Source organism: Alosa pseudoharengus, unplaced genomic scaffold (assembly GCF_046254945.1).
Source record: "Alosa pseudoharengus isolate Yale_2024_CS ecotype anadromous, Long Island Sound unplaced genomic scaffold, YU_APseudo_1.1 YU_APseudo_1.1_scf_14, whole genome shotgun sequence".
Classification (NCBI taxonomy): domain Eukaryota; kingdom Metazoa; phylum Chordata; class Actinopteri; order Clupeiformes; family Clupeidae; genus Alosa; species Alosa pseudoharengus.
In genome coordinates, this window is record NW_027468609.1 from 2,752,419 (window position 1) to 2,771,582 (window position 19,164).

General features: G+C 45.7%; 1 protein-coding gene across 1 annotated transcript in view; it reads right to left on the reverse strand.

Moving 5' to 3' along the window:
- brinp1 (bone morphogenetic protein/retinoic acid inducible neural-specific 1) overlaps positions 1-8,374 on the reverse strand; it is a 94,267-nt gene extending 85,893 nt beyond the window's left edge. Inside the window, exon 1 of the mRNA XM_076283138.1 lies at positions 8,157-8,374. Coding sequence (XP_076139253.1) covers positions 8,157-8,374 — 218 coding nt within the window. The remainder of the gene's footprint in view (positions 1-8,156) is intronic.
- Positions 8,375-19,164: the final 10,790 nt, after the last annotated feature.

The following is a 19,164-nucleotide window of genomic DNA, read 5'->3' on the forward strand; positions in this document are numbered from 1 at the left end:
GTATGTACATGGAAATAGCACTCCATGCAATGCAATCAGGGCGAGAGGAATGACAAGCCAGGTTCTGACAGCCTACTGAGATATAAAAAATGCCTTTTATTTGAGTTCCATTTGATTTAGTTGTGGAGATGCTATCTGCAAAGATGACAGCTACAACTAAGAGAGGCGACAGCAATGAGTTGAGGCCTGGGATTGTTTTCACAAATCTCACAAGCAGCTGCAGCAGCCCCCCAACCCCAACCCCAACACACACACACACACACACCCCTCCAATGCAATTTGGGTGGAAGAGCCAGTGGATTTCCGGGTAGAGTAATATGTCTGCACGCAGGTGTGATTTGTGAGGGGAGAGATTGAGGGCTTCCTTAGCTGTCTCCGATCTCAATGAAATATCTCTTCAGACGTGACACTGGGGTCGGAAAATGCTGAGTCTCCACTGAAAAGCGTCGTTGAGTCCAGAGCAAGGACTTCTGGGTAAATTGACACCTGTTGAAATACTGGGTGAAGTCTGACAGGCCAGTTTTGATTTATTGACCAAGCCTCTTAAATGTTTTGACGGTGGCAGCACTTTTCAGTCCGGGCATTTCTGACTTGTAAGCATTTGGTGAAGAGAACAATTTCTGCAATGTTTTTTTGTTTGTAGAAACTGAGCGGATGGCGTGTCATACTAATCTGATCTCAATCCTGGGGAAGGAGGACTTGTTTCGGTACGGCACACATTTGGATTGCAGATTGGCTAACTAGCTTGCCGTCTATAAAGGAATTTTGCATTGGAAATGTTGGCATAAAAACTGGGATTTTAATACAAGGACGGTGATTGTTTTAATATGCAACACATACAGAAAGGGTCTTTTAAGAACTTTCTATTTTAATTGCCTGGCAACATTGTGAGTTCACATTGATCCAAAGGGCCAACAGTATGTTAATAGTGTTATCCGCTACACAGACCAAACTCGTTTAATCGGTCCGCGACCACACATAAAACTCTTGATCAATACACTGCAGCCCATTTTCATAAATCGGGTATAAATAATACCTGCCATTGTCCCTCTCTGATTGAGGCACAATGCTCATTCAGAGGAGGAGAAATGCATTAATAGAAAGATTTGCATTTATATTGGATTTCTCATCTACAAAAAGTGCTCGAGATACAAGGGCCTCCCAACAATGACCACGGAGCGCACATCATCGGCCAAATAGGCTATGGAGTGCATCCGCCTGATGGAGTATGCATAACACACACCGTGCGTCTCCCCGCTGGTTATGTCGCCTTCCGGCCGCCCACATGCAAGTCGGCGCTTTGGACCCTTCATGCTCTTTATGCAACAAGAGGCTCCAGCACCACAAAGACTTCTATAAACACAACGTCCACATATACCCTTCACAATACGGGCACAGAGACAGCAACTGCTCCCATCAAAAGAGACAAAGACACACCTGGTCATTTGAAGAAATGCAGCATTAAAATACAACTTACCTGTTGTGTTATTTAGTTTGAAAACGCCTTCAGAAACAGCAACAATCATTCTAATCAAAGCCCAGAGATGTGAATGGCAACTTGTTTCATTATTCTTCGGCCTACACGCGGCTGGGGACGGAAATTATGACTCTGCCACGCGTCTTCTTCAAAGTGACACTGACCTTTCGGCTAATCCGCTCCAAGAGAGCCTGTGCATGTGAAATGGACTACGCCGACCCCTGGTGCAGGCTGGACCACGCCAGCATCGGCGAGCACGCACACACACACACACACACACACACACACACACACACACACACACACACACACACTCACACACACACACCACACACACACACACGCACGCACGCACGCACACACACACACACACACACACACACACACACACACACACACACACACACACACATACACACACACACACACACACACACACACACACACACACACACACACACACACACACACACACATACACACACACACACACACACATGGCCACACTGAATAGGAACAGCCACGGTGTCTAAATCAGACACAAATGATGTCCACAGGAGACATTTGTTGTTGTTGTTGTTGTTGATGATGTTGTTTGTTTGTCATACACACTTGGCTCGAGATATATAGTATGAATTCCTGCTCATTTTTACCTTGGCAACAAGAGCGTCAATCTAAATTGTAAAGGGAAATTGAATTAAAAATTTAAAATGTAACAGTGGTTCTGCAGTCAAATGATAATTGTTGATGTTTTTATAATCTAAAATGGGTGACATTGTTGTTGAATCCAGCAAAACCAGTGAAGATATTTAAATGTTTTAACTTTGGAAATTAAACTACATAAAAGACAGTAAGGCTGAGAGCTTAAAACCATTTAAAAAGTCTTCAGTTCTGTAGTTCAAAACTTCCTGTATCCTGTATAAGGACAGATGGGCTTTGCTTGGTTGATTATAAATAAACAGCACCATACGTGTCTTGCGGAGGAGTAATCTACACATCTATAATGCACACTTCTGAATCCACAAACACTTAGACAGGGACTGCCACAGAGTTATTTATATTTATAATCTAACACTGTTCCGGTCAAAAATGATCGATTTACACATTCCCTGTACCATAAATTAAGCTTTTTTCATCAGATTGCCTCAAAAGGCTTTTGAACACATATAATTGATTAGGACTACTTTCTTTGAATTTTGAGTGATTTATTTTACTTAGAAACACTTTTTTTGTTCACCGTCAAAAATGACCGCCATAGGAAATGATTGGGAAAGAGTATAATTTTCATCCAGGAGATGAAAGACATCTCCTTACACACACTCCTACAACTTACCACCAATGTTCCCACACACATGCAAGCAGGCACACACACACACACACACACACACACACACACACACACACACACACACACACACACACATACACACACACACAGTTCATGTTGTCAGTTCATGTTATCATGTTGCCACATGTGCATGTGAACCACCAATGTTTGCACACACAGAAACACTCACACCCACACACACAAACAGACACACACACACACACACACACACACACACACACACACACACACACACACACACACACACAGAGACACACACACACACACACACACACACACACACACTTACACACACACACACACACATACACACACACATTTACACCCACTCTCTCTCTCACACACACACACACAGTTCATGTTGTCAGTTCATGTTGTCATGTTGCCACTGTGCATGTGAACCACCAGTGAGTGTTTGCACACATTCACGCACATACAGAAACACACACACCCACACACACAAACACACATGTTGTAGATGTTAATTATCTAATAAGGTTCTGTTTACAATAAATGTTCTATTAAATAATACTTTTTGTCATGGTAGTGGTATTTAAGAGCAGTTAAAACTGTCCGGTCAAATTTGACCGTGAACAGTAAATTAAGGGGGGTAGCAACAAACAGTGTTTAAAGGTTAAATAAAAACACAGATACCAAGTTTGAGTCAATCAGAAGTGCACGGCAACTACAACTACAAGCACCCAGCCCTCTACACCATTTACATCAGAGAACCCAGATCTTGCCTGCAATGCAAACAGAAAACACTATGGGCAAGCGATTCTAACAGAGACACAATGGGCAAGCGATTCTAACAGAGACAGTGTAGGTAGTGGCTGAGACGTGTAGGTAGTGGCTGGTGTAGGTAGTGGCTGGTGTGGGTAGTGGCTGGTGTAGGTAGTGGCTGAGACGTGTAGGTAGTGGCTGGTGTAGGTAGTGTCTGAAACGTGTAGGTAGTGTCTGAGACGTGTAGGTAGTGGCTGGTGTAGGTAGTGGCTGAGACGTGTAGGTAGTGGCTGGTGTAGGTAGTGGCTGGTGTAGGTAGTGTCTGAGACGTGTAGGTAGTGGCTGGTGTAGGTAGTGGCTGAGACGTGTAGGTAGTGGCTGGTATAGGTAGTGTCTGAGACGTGTAGGTAGTGGCTGGTATAGGTAGTGTCTGAGACGTGTAGGTAGTGGCTGGTGTAGGTAGTGGCTGAGACGTGTAGGTAGTGGCTGGTGTAGGTAGTGGCTGAGACGTGTAGGTAGTGGCTGGTGTAGGTAGTGGCTGGTGTAGGTAGTGGCTGAAACGTGTAGGTAGTGGCTGGTGTAGGTAGTGGCTGAGACGTGTAGGTAGTGGCTGGTGTAGGTAGTGGCTGAGACGTGTAGGTAGTGGCTGGTGTAGGTAGTGGCTGAGACGTGTAGGTAGTGGCTGGTGTAGGTAGTGGCTGGTGTAGGTAGTGGCTGAAACGTGTAGGTAGTGGCTGGTGTAGGTAGTGGCTGAGACGTGTAGGTAGTGGCTGGTGTAGGTAGTGCCTGGTGTGGGTAGTGGCTGGTGTAGGTAGTGGCTGAGACGTGTAGGTAGTGGCTGGTGTAGGTAGTGGCTGGTGTAGGTAGTGGCTGAAACGTGTAGGTAGTGGCTGGTGTAGGTAGTGGCTGAAACGTGTAGGTAGTGGCTGGTGTAGGTAGTGGCTGGTGTAGGTAGTGGCTGGTGTAGGTAGTGGCTGAAACGTGTAGGTAGTGGCTGGTGTAGGTAGTGGCTGGTGTAGGTAGTGGCTGAAACGTGTAGGTAGTGGCTGGTGTAGGTAGTGGCTGGTGTAGTGGCTGGTGTAGGTAGTGGCTGGTGTAGGTAGTGTCTGAGACGTGTAGGTAGTGGCTGGTGTGGGTAGTGGCTGGTGTAGGTAGTGGCTGAGACGTGTAGGTAGTGGCTGGTGTAGGTAGTGGCTGGTGTAGGTAGTGGCTGAAACGTGTAGGTAGTGGCTGGTGTAGGTAGTGGCTGGTGTAGGTAGTGGCTGGTGTAGGTAGTGGCTGAAACGTGTAGGTAGTGGCTGGTGTAGGTAGTGGCTGGTGTAGGTAGTGTCTGAGACGTGTAGGTAGTGGCTGAGACAGTGTAGGTAGTGGCTGGCTCTGAGAGGGGTCTGCTGTCTGCTTTGTTCTACAGACTGGTGTTAACATGAAGGGGAATAAGAATTCACTTGGCGCCTGAAAGCTGTGACTTCTTTTGTTAACACATGCTAAGAGCCATGGAAGCTAAAATCTTTAAATCTCTCTCTGAGTGTGTGTGTGAAACGAGACGAGACGAGTGACGTGAGGTGGGATATGTGTGTGTGTGTGTGTGTGTGTGTGTGTGTGTGTGTGTGTGTGTGTGGTGGTGGGGGGGGGGGGTGTTGATGGGACTGAAACAGAATTTCGGTTCCTCTGCAGGACATTTGACGGATGAGTCACACTCCGTGCTCTGACAGTCGTGCATATGTCTGACAGATGTGAAGGCAGATTTTCTGATTAAATTTTTAATGAGAAGTGCACTGTATTCTGCTCTGTATCGACGAGCGATTTAATTGTCTTGTCACAAGCAAGGCGATATCTTGCATTGATGGCTGAATTCGATGCCTCCATCTGTTTGAGCCGACAGACAGACAGACAGACGGACAGACTGAATTCCCCCCCCCTCTCTCCAGAAGCAGCCCCCCCCCCTCACACACACACACACACACACACACACACACATATCCCACCTCACGTCACTCGTCTCGTCTCGTTTCACACACACACTCGGACAGAACGGGGACATCGCACGTCTCACCACCGTGTAATGTGTAGTGTAGTGGCGTGTAATCACCAGGCACCAGAACAGCACAGCCTCCCATTGGCACTGCACGCTGACTGTTGCGTACTCTGTCCACACACCGATGGGGGATCCTTTTGCCAGAGCCTCCTAATCTACACCGCAGGCTCCCACAATGCATAGCAACCTGTCAGACTTCACATCATCAAAACATGCTGTTGACACCTAACAAAGGCAAACCTAAAGGGAGCTTTTATTCTCTGGCAATTCACACAGTAGACAAGTGTGTGAAAGGGAGAGAGAAACAGAGAGAGAGAGAGAGATGGAGAGAGAGAGAGAGATGGAGAGAGATGGAGAGAGAGAGAGAGCTGAGAGTGGAGAATAGAGAGAGAGAGAGAGAGAGAGAGATGGAGAGAGAGAGATGGAGAGAGATGGAGAGATGGAGAGAGATGAAAAGAGAGAGATGGAGAGAGAGATAGAGAGAGAGAGATGGAGAGAGAGAGATGGAGAGAGATGGAGAGATGGAGAGATTGAGAGAGAGAGCTGAGAGTGAAGAATAGAGAGAGAGAGAGCTGAGAAGAATCAAAGTCCCTTGTCTGCAGCTCCCCAAGTATATTAATCAAATATGTACAATGTATCTGACTATCTTCTAGCGCAGGATCCAGAAGTGAGGACAAACAAGACAAGTAATCAAAGCGTGCCCTTGTGGAAGACAGAGAGGCAGCCGTCTCATTAGCTGTTTGCTGCACCTTGTCAGTCAAACACACACGTGTTTACAAGCTCACTAGAGAGGGCTGGGGGGAATAACATTCACACACTGGGAAAACACATGGAAGACTCAAGGCAGAAAAGGACCGACCTCTGACTACTAAAGTATAGATACTACTAAAGTATTTTCAGAACATGTTACAGAAGTAAATCAAGGTTCTATTATGAATGTGTGTGTGTATTATGTATGAGTGTGTGGTTTTATATCCTTCACAATGTATACACTATGCCATGGGATATAAAATAGTGTGTAGCATGTTACACAAGTGAACTGAGGCACAAAACTAAATGTGTTGACAACATTATGAGGGGCAGGATTGAGAGGCACAGGATTGAGAGGGGCAGGAAGGGCATGATTGAGAGGGGCAGGAAGGGCAGGATTGAGAGGGGCAGGTGGTGCAGGAGGGGCAGGAAGAGCAGGATTGAGAGGGGCAGGTGGTGCAGGAGGGGCAGGTGGTGCAGGAGGGGCAGGTGGTGCAGGAGGGGCAGGATTGAGAGGGGCAGGTGGTGCAGGAGGGGCAGGATTGAGAGGGGTAGGTGATGCAGGATTGAGAGGGGCAGGTGATGCAGGAGGGGCAGGTTGGGGCAGGAGGGGCAGGTGGGGCAGGATTGAGAGGGGCAGGTGATGCAGGAGGGGCAGGTGGTGCAGAAGGGGCAGGATTGAGAGGGGCAGGTGCTGCAGAAGGGGCAGGTTGGGGCTTCTGTTTGAGAGTGAGAATGATTATGTAGCTCGGTGATGACCTCGCCTGGAGAGATCATTAACCTCAGAGTTATCGCTCTCCGTCTCGCCTCCCACGTGCACACAGCGTGTGTCCACGCATGACCACAGCCACGGGGCGACAACACTCACGCCCAGGTGTCCCTAACTGACCTCAATTTATGCGAAAGGCAGCATCCCAATGTGATGCAGATTGTGAGGGTATTGTGTCTCCAGACGCCTCAAAGCATTATTGCTCTTCATAACAATATCCCCACTTCAGATGCAGCACAAGGCTGCAGAGAGCTTTGTGTTCTGTAGCTGCACTGTGGGCATTTTTTCAATATCGTTTTTCAATACTGCTTCAGATTTTGAATTATGTTCATGCTTTACGGTGATAAACCAGCCAAACAATGTATCTAAGCACAAAGAAAAGAGCCGACTCTTAAATGGCCCTTGGTCCAGATATTTGTGCTAAAGTCTACGACAGTGAAATTCAGACTTCTGTCAAAAGTAATTCTTGACTTGATCTGTTGGGAATACTAATTAGCAGCAAAACCAGAATTTTGTAATTGTGCAACTGCACTTAAAAGTAGCCAAAAATATCTTGTGATGTGAGTTGTGCTTGAAAAATGAGTTGCATTAAATAATTCAATAAGAGTGTGTTATAATAAGAGTGTGTTATTTCCTGCAGACGAGAGGTCAACATATGCTGAAGTGAGAGTGTGTTCTGACCGGTCCCTGCTTAAATCTGGAGGAAGAATAACGCCCAGTGGAGGCACTCTGCAGCTGAAAGCTGATAAAGAGGGCAGTTCAGAGGGCAGTACTTTTTATAAGCTTCCGTCCAGCTTTACACAGGCTGCCAAAGTATTAAACAATCTCGACTAAGACGTGCTCGCCTCAAACCAAGGCTTTTTAGAGCAACTGGGATAAGCGAGAAAGAGAGAGGGGGGGCGGGGGGAGAGAGTGGGAGAGAGAGAGAGAGAGAGGGAGAGAGAGAGAGAGAGAGAGAGAGAGAGGGGGAGAGAGAGAGGGGGAGAGAGGGAGAAAGAGAGAGCACACACGCAAGGTAGAGTAACACATAAACGCCACCAAAATGGCCACTCACCTATACATTTTATACCGGGTGGTGAATCCATGTGTGTATCTCTCCACAAAGTTGAGGTAGCTCCGTGAATGGTGGAAGGGCCCCCGGTCGGAGATGAGCCAGTCGAACTGCTTGGTGACATGCTGCTCGGTAGCGGACGGGTCCGGCCGGAAGGACTCAACTGTTATATGTTCCCATATAAACAGGATACAGATGACCTCAATAAACCTCCAGTTCATGCTTCACCTCAAGCCGCTCGCTGTTCATTCTCGCTCCATTCTCTGGAGACCTGAGGAGGGAGGGAAGGAGGGAGAGAGAGAGAGAGAGAGAGAGAGAGAGGGAGAGAGAGAGGGAGGGAGATAGAGGGATGAGGGAGAGAGAGAGAGAGAGAGAGAGAGGGAAAGAGAGAGAGAGGGAGAGAGAGAGAGGGAGGGAGATAGAGGGATGAGGGAGAGCGAGAAAGAGAGGGAGAGGGGGGGCAAGAGCGAGCGGGAGGGGAGGGAGAGAGAGAAAGGGAGGGAGAGAGAGAAAGGGAGGGAGAGAGAGAAAGGGAGGGAGAGAGAGAAAGGGAGGGAGAGAGAGAAAGGGAGGGAGGAGGGAGGAGAGATGAAAGAAGAGGAGGAGGAGAACAAGAGAAACACAAAAAGAGCAGAAATATTAAACGCTGAAGTTCTACTGAAATCTTTACTCAGAGTGACTCCATGAATCAAAGCCTAATCTCGTTGATGTAACCCAACAAGGGGAGGACCTGCAGATGTAGCTATTTCAGATGTTTTATTGTCCATTTTGCTGCTGCGAATAATAAATATCCTGTCGTGCTTCTTATTTACCTTTGTGCAAACACTCGGGGCTAGGCGCTGGACCCAGGGCACGAGGCTCCGTTCTAACGAGGACAGCTGCCCTTTCCCACATGGAAATGCATTAGAGCCGGGCGCGGGAGGCCTTCTCTTTATGCAGACTAATTGCAGTTGTGATGCACTCTGACAAGGCTAAGAAGCTGCCTTACCATATGTTGTGACATGCAGTTGTTTGAGCATAAGAACAGTGTCTCTCGTTTTCACAGATATAATTAATACAAGGCGAGTATTTCTGCTTGTTGAGGGTAAATATTTAAACTGTATTATGTAATGCACATCAGTCTGACAGCAACACAGATAAATTGAGTTTACAGAATTAATATAACATAATAACAATGAATATATATTACATTTAATAACATAATAACAATTAATGGAACACATTCATATTAGTCTACTCTAATGGGTCATTAATAAACAGTAATCTACCATAAGCTGCAGATATCCAACAGCTATTTGGCAGACGGCTCCAGTCCTGTTGTTAAACTAGTGGTAGCAGATGGCATGATGCTTGTTTACGATGGCCCATGAAAATCAAATTGGACCTCTTGCCCTATTGATAATGCTTTGTCTTTCTAAGAGTTTGCACAGTATTTCCGTGGATTAGAAACATAGCAGTGAGCAGAACATATCTGATGGATCCGTCAGACTGTAAAATAAGCTGCTGCCAGAGTTTTTCAGAGAAATCCCCCCCCCCATCTAGTTCCCCCTCTTCTGTATTATCCACAGACACGGGCCATAAAAATGAGGAACTCCAAAAGCACACACACACACACACACACACACACACGACTGTGTCACCAACAGAACATTATTATCCACTTGCCACTGGATTCATGGCTCGCTCCTCAGATAAGGCAGCCATTTTCATCAGTAATTATGCTTAAGAACTTTGGCCTCTGGCTGAAACACTGCCTTACGCCGAGCTATTAAAATAAAACTACTGTAGGCAGAAAGCAACTCTCTCATGCTTTATTAGTGTACACGGCACAGCCTGACAAACATAAGTGAGATATCCCATCTTTTTTCTTTAGGAAAATAATTCCTTGATTTCAGCCCCCGCTCCCCACCCCCCAATGGAGTAGGCTACTGGAGAGAACTCTAGTTTAGAGACAGAAATCAAAGCTTTGTTATGCTTTAGTGTTTCCCTAAGCAGTAGAGCAATGTATGCACTGATTTCCCTTAACATATCAAATGCAAGTCTGTACTGTCAGCAGTCTGGACCACACCAGCTCCGTGCTTTGTTGTGCAACTCAACTGCTCCTCAACAGCGGCCCCTTGCATCGCTCTTATATATATCATATATATATATGGTATATATATTAGGGCTGTCAAAATAACTGATTCATTTCAATTCATTAATTTGAGAAAAAATAACTGATTAAAAAAATAGCTAAGATTAATCTATTCCGTATGACCTTTGACCCCGAGCCGTTCTATTCAGTAACCATAAGACTGTTAAATGAAGGACAGAGAAGAAAATGTGCTGCCTAGATCAATAATTGGAATATTTACTTTTAAAAAATGGCCTGATGTTGTTGATAAAAATAAAAGTCCTCTGCAATGTCTGGAGCAAGGAATTTGCATATCACCGGAGTTCGTCAACTCTAAAGTCAATGCAAAGAATAGTGTTGACATTGAGGGGAGTGTTAATTTATTTTCATTGTGCCCCCTAGGTTATATCTGTGGCCTGAAATGCCTTGTATGTGAAAAAAAAAAAAAACTTTTCCCGAAGCACTTTTGAATTTATTTACTCAGCATATTAGGTCATATCATAGATTATTATGGCCATTATTTGAACAGTGAAAATAATAATAAAAGAGTTTTTGAACTTTAATGTCACTAAAGCTGACTATTCAATGATTCATTTGAATTTAAATATTTGAAATACTTTCACAGCAAAAATTATATATATGATTAATTTACATTAATTAATCACAGAGCACATTTTTTAATCGATTGACAGCCCTAATATATATATATACATATATATAAAGCTGGATTGTCAAGTGCTGTTCTGCGCTGTTATTGTGTTACGGTGTGTTGAGGGCACATCCACACCAACATCCACAGCAAGCCAGCAAGTGAAAGGTTTCTCCTCCACCAGTGTCCCTGTCTGCATCAGTTAGACAATTGAGAGCTCAAGGCCAATTGGTGTCCCCTTCTCAGTGGCAGGCTGGCTTAACCAACACTGCTGAGGCGATGACAAATTTGCGACAGCATAATCTAATGAGGCCCCTTTAAGATAATTAGTTTAGACTAATTTGAGGCTGCCTGTCAGAACACAACAATGCATCACGTAATTGAATGGAGAAATGTCGGGAGGTGAGCTGAGAACGGATACATTCTTTTGCGTGGCCACCCACCATAACACTGAGGAGACATGGTGGCACAAGCAGAACTGGGCCAGATACGGTATGTGTGCATCGTGGCACAAGCAGAACTTGGCGAGATATGATATGTGTGCATGGTGGCACAAGCAGAACTGGGCGAGATACGGTACTGTGGGAACTGGAGGAGTTTTCCTCATCAATGGGCCCATGACATGTGAGGCAGGCCAAGCATGCTGCGCGACGCATGAATTTATGCATACGCGTGGCTGCAATATTAATAGATGCTGGTGGCCAGATTAATATTGTAGTATTAGAAAGGTTAATGGAGAAATCGTTGGTGGGGACACTGCCCAGTAATGCCCTCTGTGCTATAAATGGACACACACTGCGTTGTGACACAGACTCGATCTGTAAGGAGAAAGGTGAGGGGGGTGGGGGGGGGGGGGGTAAAATTAAAAGAACAAGGATTACATAAATCAGGTTACTGTGTATGTGATTCAAATATGAAATAGCCTAATGCGGGTCTGTAAAAAACACACTGTACATGCAATATATTTGGGTCATTGTAAACATATGGACATTTGTGAGTGTCCTGGCTGGGTGACTGTGGATGTGAAGATGAGAGAGAGAGAGAGAGAGAGAGGGAGGGAGGGAGGGAGAGAGGGAGAGAGAGATAGCTAAGAGTTCCTCAGCCCTCCAGCTAAAGATGAGAGAGGGAGAGAGAGAGAGAGAGGGAAAGAGGGAAGGAGAGAGAGAGAGCTAAGAGTTCCTTAGCCCTCCAGCTGAAGATGAGAGAGGGAGAGAGAGAGAGAGAGAGAGAGAGAGGGAAAGAGGGAGAGAGAGAGAGCTAAGAGTTCCTTAGCCCTCCAGCCAACAGAGGGCAGTGTGCTGGCTGCATTTGTCTCAAACCTCGGTGATCAAAGCCCAAGCAGGAGCTGTGGCATAGACGCCAGAGTCTTGGCTAACCACTCAACAACCTCCATCGAGCTCTCCCCCCCCCCCCCCACACACTCTTACAGTAACCCCCCCCCCACACACTCTTACAGGAAGCCCCCCCCCCCCCCCACACACACACACACACACATACACACCAGAGTCTTGGCTAACCACTCAACAACCTCCATCGAGCACCCCCCCCCCACACACACACTCTTACAGTAACCCCCCCCCCCACACACACACACACACACATACACACCAGAGTCTTGGCTAACCACTCAACAACCTCCATTGAGCACCCCCCCCCACACACACACACTCTTACAGTAACCCCCCCACACACACACACACACACACACACATACACACCAGAGTCTTGGCTAACCACTCAACAACCTCCATCGAGCACCCCCCCCCCACACACTCTTACAGTAACCCCCCCCCCCCCCCCACACACACTCTTACAGTAACCCCCCCCCCCCCACACACACACACACACACACATACACACCAGAGTCTTGGCTAACCACTCAACAACCTCCATCGAGCACCCCCCCCCCCCCACACACACACTCTTACAGTAACCCCCCCCCCACACACACTCTTACAGTAACCCCCCCACACACACACACACACACACACATACACACCAGAGTCTTGGCTAACCACTCAACAACCTCCATCGAGCTCTGTCAGAGTCCCTCGCCCCCACACACACACCCGGCTGACACACTCCCAAGCTGTTGGCGCAACCCTTCCAGTCAGAAAGCCGGTCTGTGAGGTTACATGGCTCCCCAGATGACATCACCACTACCCCTGAGAAAAGAAGCCTTCCTCCTCCTCCTCCTCCTCCACCTCCTCCTCCATCACGTCTCAAATCACATTCAATCTGATCGCTCACCCCAAGGGGTTACAACACCAGTGGAGAGAGAGCGAGATGGAGAAAAAAGAGAGAGAGAGAGACAGAGAGAAAGATAGAGAGAGAGAGAGAAAGAGAGAGACAGAGAGAGAGATAGAGAGACAGAGAGAGAGAGAGAGAGAGAGAATGTTCTTCCTCTTTATAAAGAGTTAATTGTGCTGATTTACAGTTCTGTCTGCCGGAGGTTGAAATGAGTTCTGTGAAAGGCAAGTAGTCATTCAAGCTGTAATACGACCATCAAAGCCGAGTCTGCCACTACTGAAGCTTTCTGTCTGACAGCCCCTTAATGAAACTCAAATCCACTGTCTGGCTCCTATAGATTGCTTATGGAGGTCGCGGGTGGTGTTTGATGATAGCTTTAGCGTAAATAGCTGTCATACGCAATCTCCAGTTCAGCGCTCCATGGCACAGATGAAGGGTGACACTTTCACAATCCACCTGACAAGTCTGATGTGTAAGTGGAGCACAATTACAATTCACAATTATACAGGCGTAGATGAGTTTCTTTAGAACTGACAAAATAAACGAAAACGCATCATTGGCAGTTCGGCAACATTCTGTCAGTTTTGTACATCATAACACACACACTGTACTTCATGACACTAATGAGGTTATGTGGTCATCCATTCGTTTCTTGTGTGATGTGCATTTAGAACTATCACACAACACAGCTGATTTCTAAAGCAACACACAGCATCACAAACACAATTCATATTTGGTAGAGAATGAATATGTCCGGACTTTAGAGTGGGCCCTGCTCTGAACATTTCTAATCATTACCATGTGTGAAACCTGTATGAATATATTATAATATAATGTACAGTATATAACCTACAGAATTGATTCATTACCATGTGTGAAACCTGTATGAATATATCATAATATAATATAATATAATATAATATAATATAATATAATATAATATAATATAATATAATATAATATATAACCTATAGAACGTCAGTTAATCATTGGGGCCCAGATAATATGATGATGCACTGAATGTTCCAACATCGTTAAATAAATTGCATGACTAAATTCACACACTATCAATTTCCACAAGTTCCATATGAGAAAGAATGTTATTACTATGCTATGTTAATACTTCTGATAGTAATACCACCGTTGGGCCAGAGGAGGCGCTGTTGAGTGTTTATTGTCTCCCATCTCTCGGTCGTCACGCACCACCACACTGCTCAGGAGGTCGGGGGCGCTTCAGAAGGAGCTGCCTGTGGAGCCAAAAGCAACTTCTGATGGGCCTTTCAGTCCAAATTGAATTTTCAGCGTTGCTTCCTCCCAGCGCTTGCTTTCCATATCGCTTTGTTTTGGAGCTTCTCTCATAGCGGGGGATGCATACTGTTTGCAAATCTCAAATAATTTTCACACATGCCAATGCCCAAAGGGGCTCGAGTGTGAATTGGCACAGTGGCCGTGTTTAAGTGAGGATGTTAGCAGATCAAGAGGGACTCAGAGACACAGGGCAGCTGAAAGTCCACCACAGCAATGGTGCATAATTACATGTCACATCTGATGAAATACAACAGACTGTTACTGACACTGCTGCTACTATTACTATCATTGATATTCTATGCTCATATTCTTAGTATTACTATTGGTGCTGTTGTTGTTGTTGTTGTTGTTGTTGTTGCTGTTGTTGTTGTTGTTGTTGTTGTTGTTGTTGTAGTGAAGAACTACTGCACTATTATTATCATACTTACAATAAAGTGAATATCAGCGTATCTATTACTTGAAGCCATCATGATGTAAGAGGACGGCAGCGTGTCCCCAGACAAATGGACGATTGAGTTGGATTCCCCTGAGGGACATTTTTACAGTAATGGCTGCCCTCCTGCCGGGCTGCTAAGTTCTATTCAATCAGCACATTTTTTGTAAAAGATGGGAGGCTAAAAAGTGCTTATGTGACACTTCAGAAATTCACATTAGGCTTGTTTTTCGGGGGCTGATTACAAAGTCTTTCACTTGGCGGGCTTTGTCAGAAGCTAATCGATCTGCGCTGCCAAGCTAAGGGAGGCCAGGCTTCCTTTGTTCCAAAGACTTGACCAGAATAAGAGGCTTCTTGTGCTAGTGGTCTCCAGGCGCTAAGGGATGGAGCACGATTAGGAGTGAGAGAGTGTGTGTGTGTGTGTGCGTGTGTGCGTGTGTGTGTGTGTGTGTGTGTGTGTGTGTGTGTGTGTGTGTGTGTGTAGGTGTGAATAAGAGGCTTCTTGTGCTAGCGGTCCCAGGGCTCAGAAGGACAGAGCGCGTTCAGGAGCAGCTTTGAGGGGTGTTATTGACCACTCTGGTACACAGTGTTCCAGGAGGACAACAGGAGCAGCTGAAGCCGGACGTTTTGATTCTGGGGCTCAGACCAGCTTCAACGATCCAGGAGTTCAATTACTTATGATTGGGCCAAAGGTGCCTTGATGTCAGAGCCTCTAGTCAGGCACCTAGCCTCTGGTGAAGTTGCGTTTGACTTCTGGTTTCGTCCTGTTACACACAAACAGGACAAGCTATGAATCTCTTTCTCCAGAGTATAGTCTCTACACTTTGTAAAAAAGATCAGATTTATTTTTAAATTGACATTAGCCTACTTTATTTTATACAAATTAAGAAAACATAAGTATTATATATGGAAACTTTAAAGTAACCCACAGGCATTGATCTTATAACTAGTGCTATATGGCAAATGATCATATGATAGTTATTTCAGCACATCATCCTTGTTTATAAATACACCATCTTTCCAAGGTTCAGTTTCTGCACTTTCCAGGTATATTTTGGATGAAAATAAAGATGCTGAACAACACTAGCAGCTGGCACAACCCAACCCGGCTCCAAAAGCAGTAGCAAGCAAGCAGCTTCTAAAACAAGTGTCAATCACCTCCTAGTGCGACTCCCAGGAGCATTTCCATAGCCAGCCTGCACAGGGATTTGCATATTGCCATTTGATATTGTCAGTGACTGGGACTGAGAGCTAGAGGGAAGATTTGGGGAAGACAGAAAGAAGGATAGCGAGAGACAGAGAGAGAGAGAGAGGGGGGGGGGGCAGAGAGAGAGAGAGAGAGATGGGGGGGGGAGAGAGAGAGGGGGGGGCATAGAGAGAGAGAGAGAGATGGGGGGAGAGAGAGGGGGGCAGAGAGAGAGAGAGGGGGGGGGAGAGAGAGGGGGGGGAGACAGAGAGAGAGGGAGAGAGAACAGAGAGAGAGGGTGGGAGAGAGAAGAGAGGTCCATTTCTCTTGTTCTGACAAGGCTCCCAAAATTATTCAAATGATCCCCGCTGCCCTGCCTGAAGCCCCTTCTGGACGGGTCTGGACAGGTCTGCTAATAGCCTGCCACTTGCAATCGCTGGCGCGGCATAGAGGGATGGCCAGGGCCCTAACTTCATTTGTAGCGGATTCTCTTCCCTTTTGTTGCCTTATTTAGGGCCGCAGTGGCACTCTGACCTTCAGAAAGCTACGGCTCAGCAAGTCTGCCTCCATAATTAAATGCCTGCGTCGCGCTTGCGACCAATCGGCGTGTGGAGCAGGGATCAATGGCCGATTTAAAAAAACAAACTAATTCACTAATGGGCTGAGTTATTGTCCCAATTTACCTGGCCACTGAATTATTGTCCTCCGATCTAGCGCTGAGAGGAGGGATCAATAGGAGCAGTGGTCGCTATACGCTACGGACGTGAGGGGCGCCAGGGGTCAGGTCATGTGTGTGTGTGTGTGTGTGTGCGGGGTCAGACTCATGCACAGTGCGAGCGAGTCACTGTCAGCACGCCAAGTCATAAACAAGGTGTTTGAGTGGCACGAGTGGACAGCTTGGCTGCCCAAGGTGTTGCGTTGTTTGGTCCAGATACATTTGGCACAGGAGGTTAGCACGCAATTAAATTAAACAGAAGAATCCCCGGCGTTAACTAGTCTGTCACTTCTGCCTATATTAGTCTGTCAGTGAAATATATGAAGTATAGGAAATTAAATCTGCTGGTCATTTTTTTAGCGGGTAAAAAATAAATATAAATGTAAGGTCACAATGACATCACAATACTCCCACAGCACAGTCATCGTGTCTCTATTAGTCAGCACAAAACCCCAAACGCACAGAGGCACCCAGACAAATGATGCTTTGGTACACTGGGGAGAGGATGCCGTCAGCAGCACGAGACCTTGTCCTCAAAGAGTGAATGTTCAGCACAGAAGCTTTGCATTCACACCAGGCTCTCCTTAAAAATACAGCGTGTTTGATGGCTGGTAATTATCCTGTCACATAAGCCATTCAGTCGCTGCATTTCGCCCCTGCCCAGCACTTTTAAGACCTTCAGATAAAAAAACTGCGTTCCCAAGCGCCTCCACGATTTGGCCTTTTTGCTTTTTCCCCTCTTCCTCTTTTTCATCATCTTTTCTTTTTTCCCGCCGCTCTGTGCGGAGAGGCGAACAGCGAGAAGCACTCCGGCTAATAGGTTTTCCGTGCAGCTGCAGAAAGGCTGCGCGGCGCACGAGACGCGTCCCTGAAATGATGTGACATGATGGGTTAGGGGGCAAACTGGCTCGCGCTGTTGGCGCTGGTCACACGTACAGCCCGCGCCCACCGGGCCTCCGCACGCCCGAGGCCCCAACACAGCCGGGGAGCGCATGAACAAGCCGCTAAATGACAACGCTCCACTTCGGACCATTACATGTGTAAAAGACAGAGCAAGTTCTCTTCACGGTGCTCGTGAGGCCAGCACGGCTGAGCATAGTGTCAACGTTAGCACCCTTAACAGTGTATTAACAACTCTAACAGGAAATCTGTGTGTGGATGTGCTCACATATGTCTGTATGAGTGAGTGAGTGTGTGTGTGTGTGTGTGTGTGACTGCATAAAAAATGCATTCATCTTGACACTTTAGGATATTTGTGGATAAGGCAGGTTTTTGCATACAGTAGCTTGCACTAAAGGAAACACTTGTTAGTTGTTACACAATAACTATGCTACTACGCATACATTTGCAACACAATATAATGCTATCAGACGTCACCTGTTATAATCACGTACAAACACGCATGACACTCTATAGCAATGTTCATTATGCATTTTGACATTTCATGTATTATAAGTGCAGTCTATATTGCTTTATGTCTGCCTGTGAGATTTTATACTGGTATGGACATTTTTACACTTTACTTAAAGCAAGAACAATCTCACAATCTCACATTATGTTATAATCATAGGGATATAATAGATTAAAGCAGGGGTGGGCAACTAATTTCCCCAAGGGGCCACATGACAAACTGGGACTGTTGAGGAGGGCCGGACCCAAAATACCGAACTCAAGTCTGAACTCAATTCTGTTCAATTCTATTCTGTTCTTGTATAACATTAAGTAAATCATATGGTTTTGTTTACTAGTCGTAAGAACAGATGAAAATGTGAGGGAGACAAAGGAAAAACAGCAATATTTAATATATGTCCAGTATTTAATCCTCATTCTCGAAAATTATTTTTTGACATTGACATTTTTTTTCAGTTTTCAAAGACTGATATAAAAAAAGTACTACAATATCTATATAATTAGGCTATAGGTCATGAAAATGTGAAGAAGTCAGTACAACCGACCTGTGCCACCATTTCATCAATATTTCATCATTAAATCATTACCATCATTAAATTAACTCTATGCAGAATTAGACTACGAAAATAGTAGGCTGTCATTAGTTAATCAACATGCACAAAGAAAACTATTTTAAAAATGTAGGCTATGTTTTTGCTTTAACTTTATGCACATAACTGTGATTGGTCAACTCGCTCTGTGTGTTGAGCCGGCTGCTTCAAGCAACCTGTGGGTAGTAGCATCATACTAGTTCGCTAACATAAGCTTTGCAAATAAACTCAGACATATTTTGGTTACAATTACGGGGTTATCCGAGTGTAAAGTGTCTATCTGCCAGTAACGTTTTGAAATGAACACTTCGTATCGCCAACGAGTAGCAGTAGGAGTTCGTTCTAACAACTTTTGCG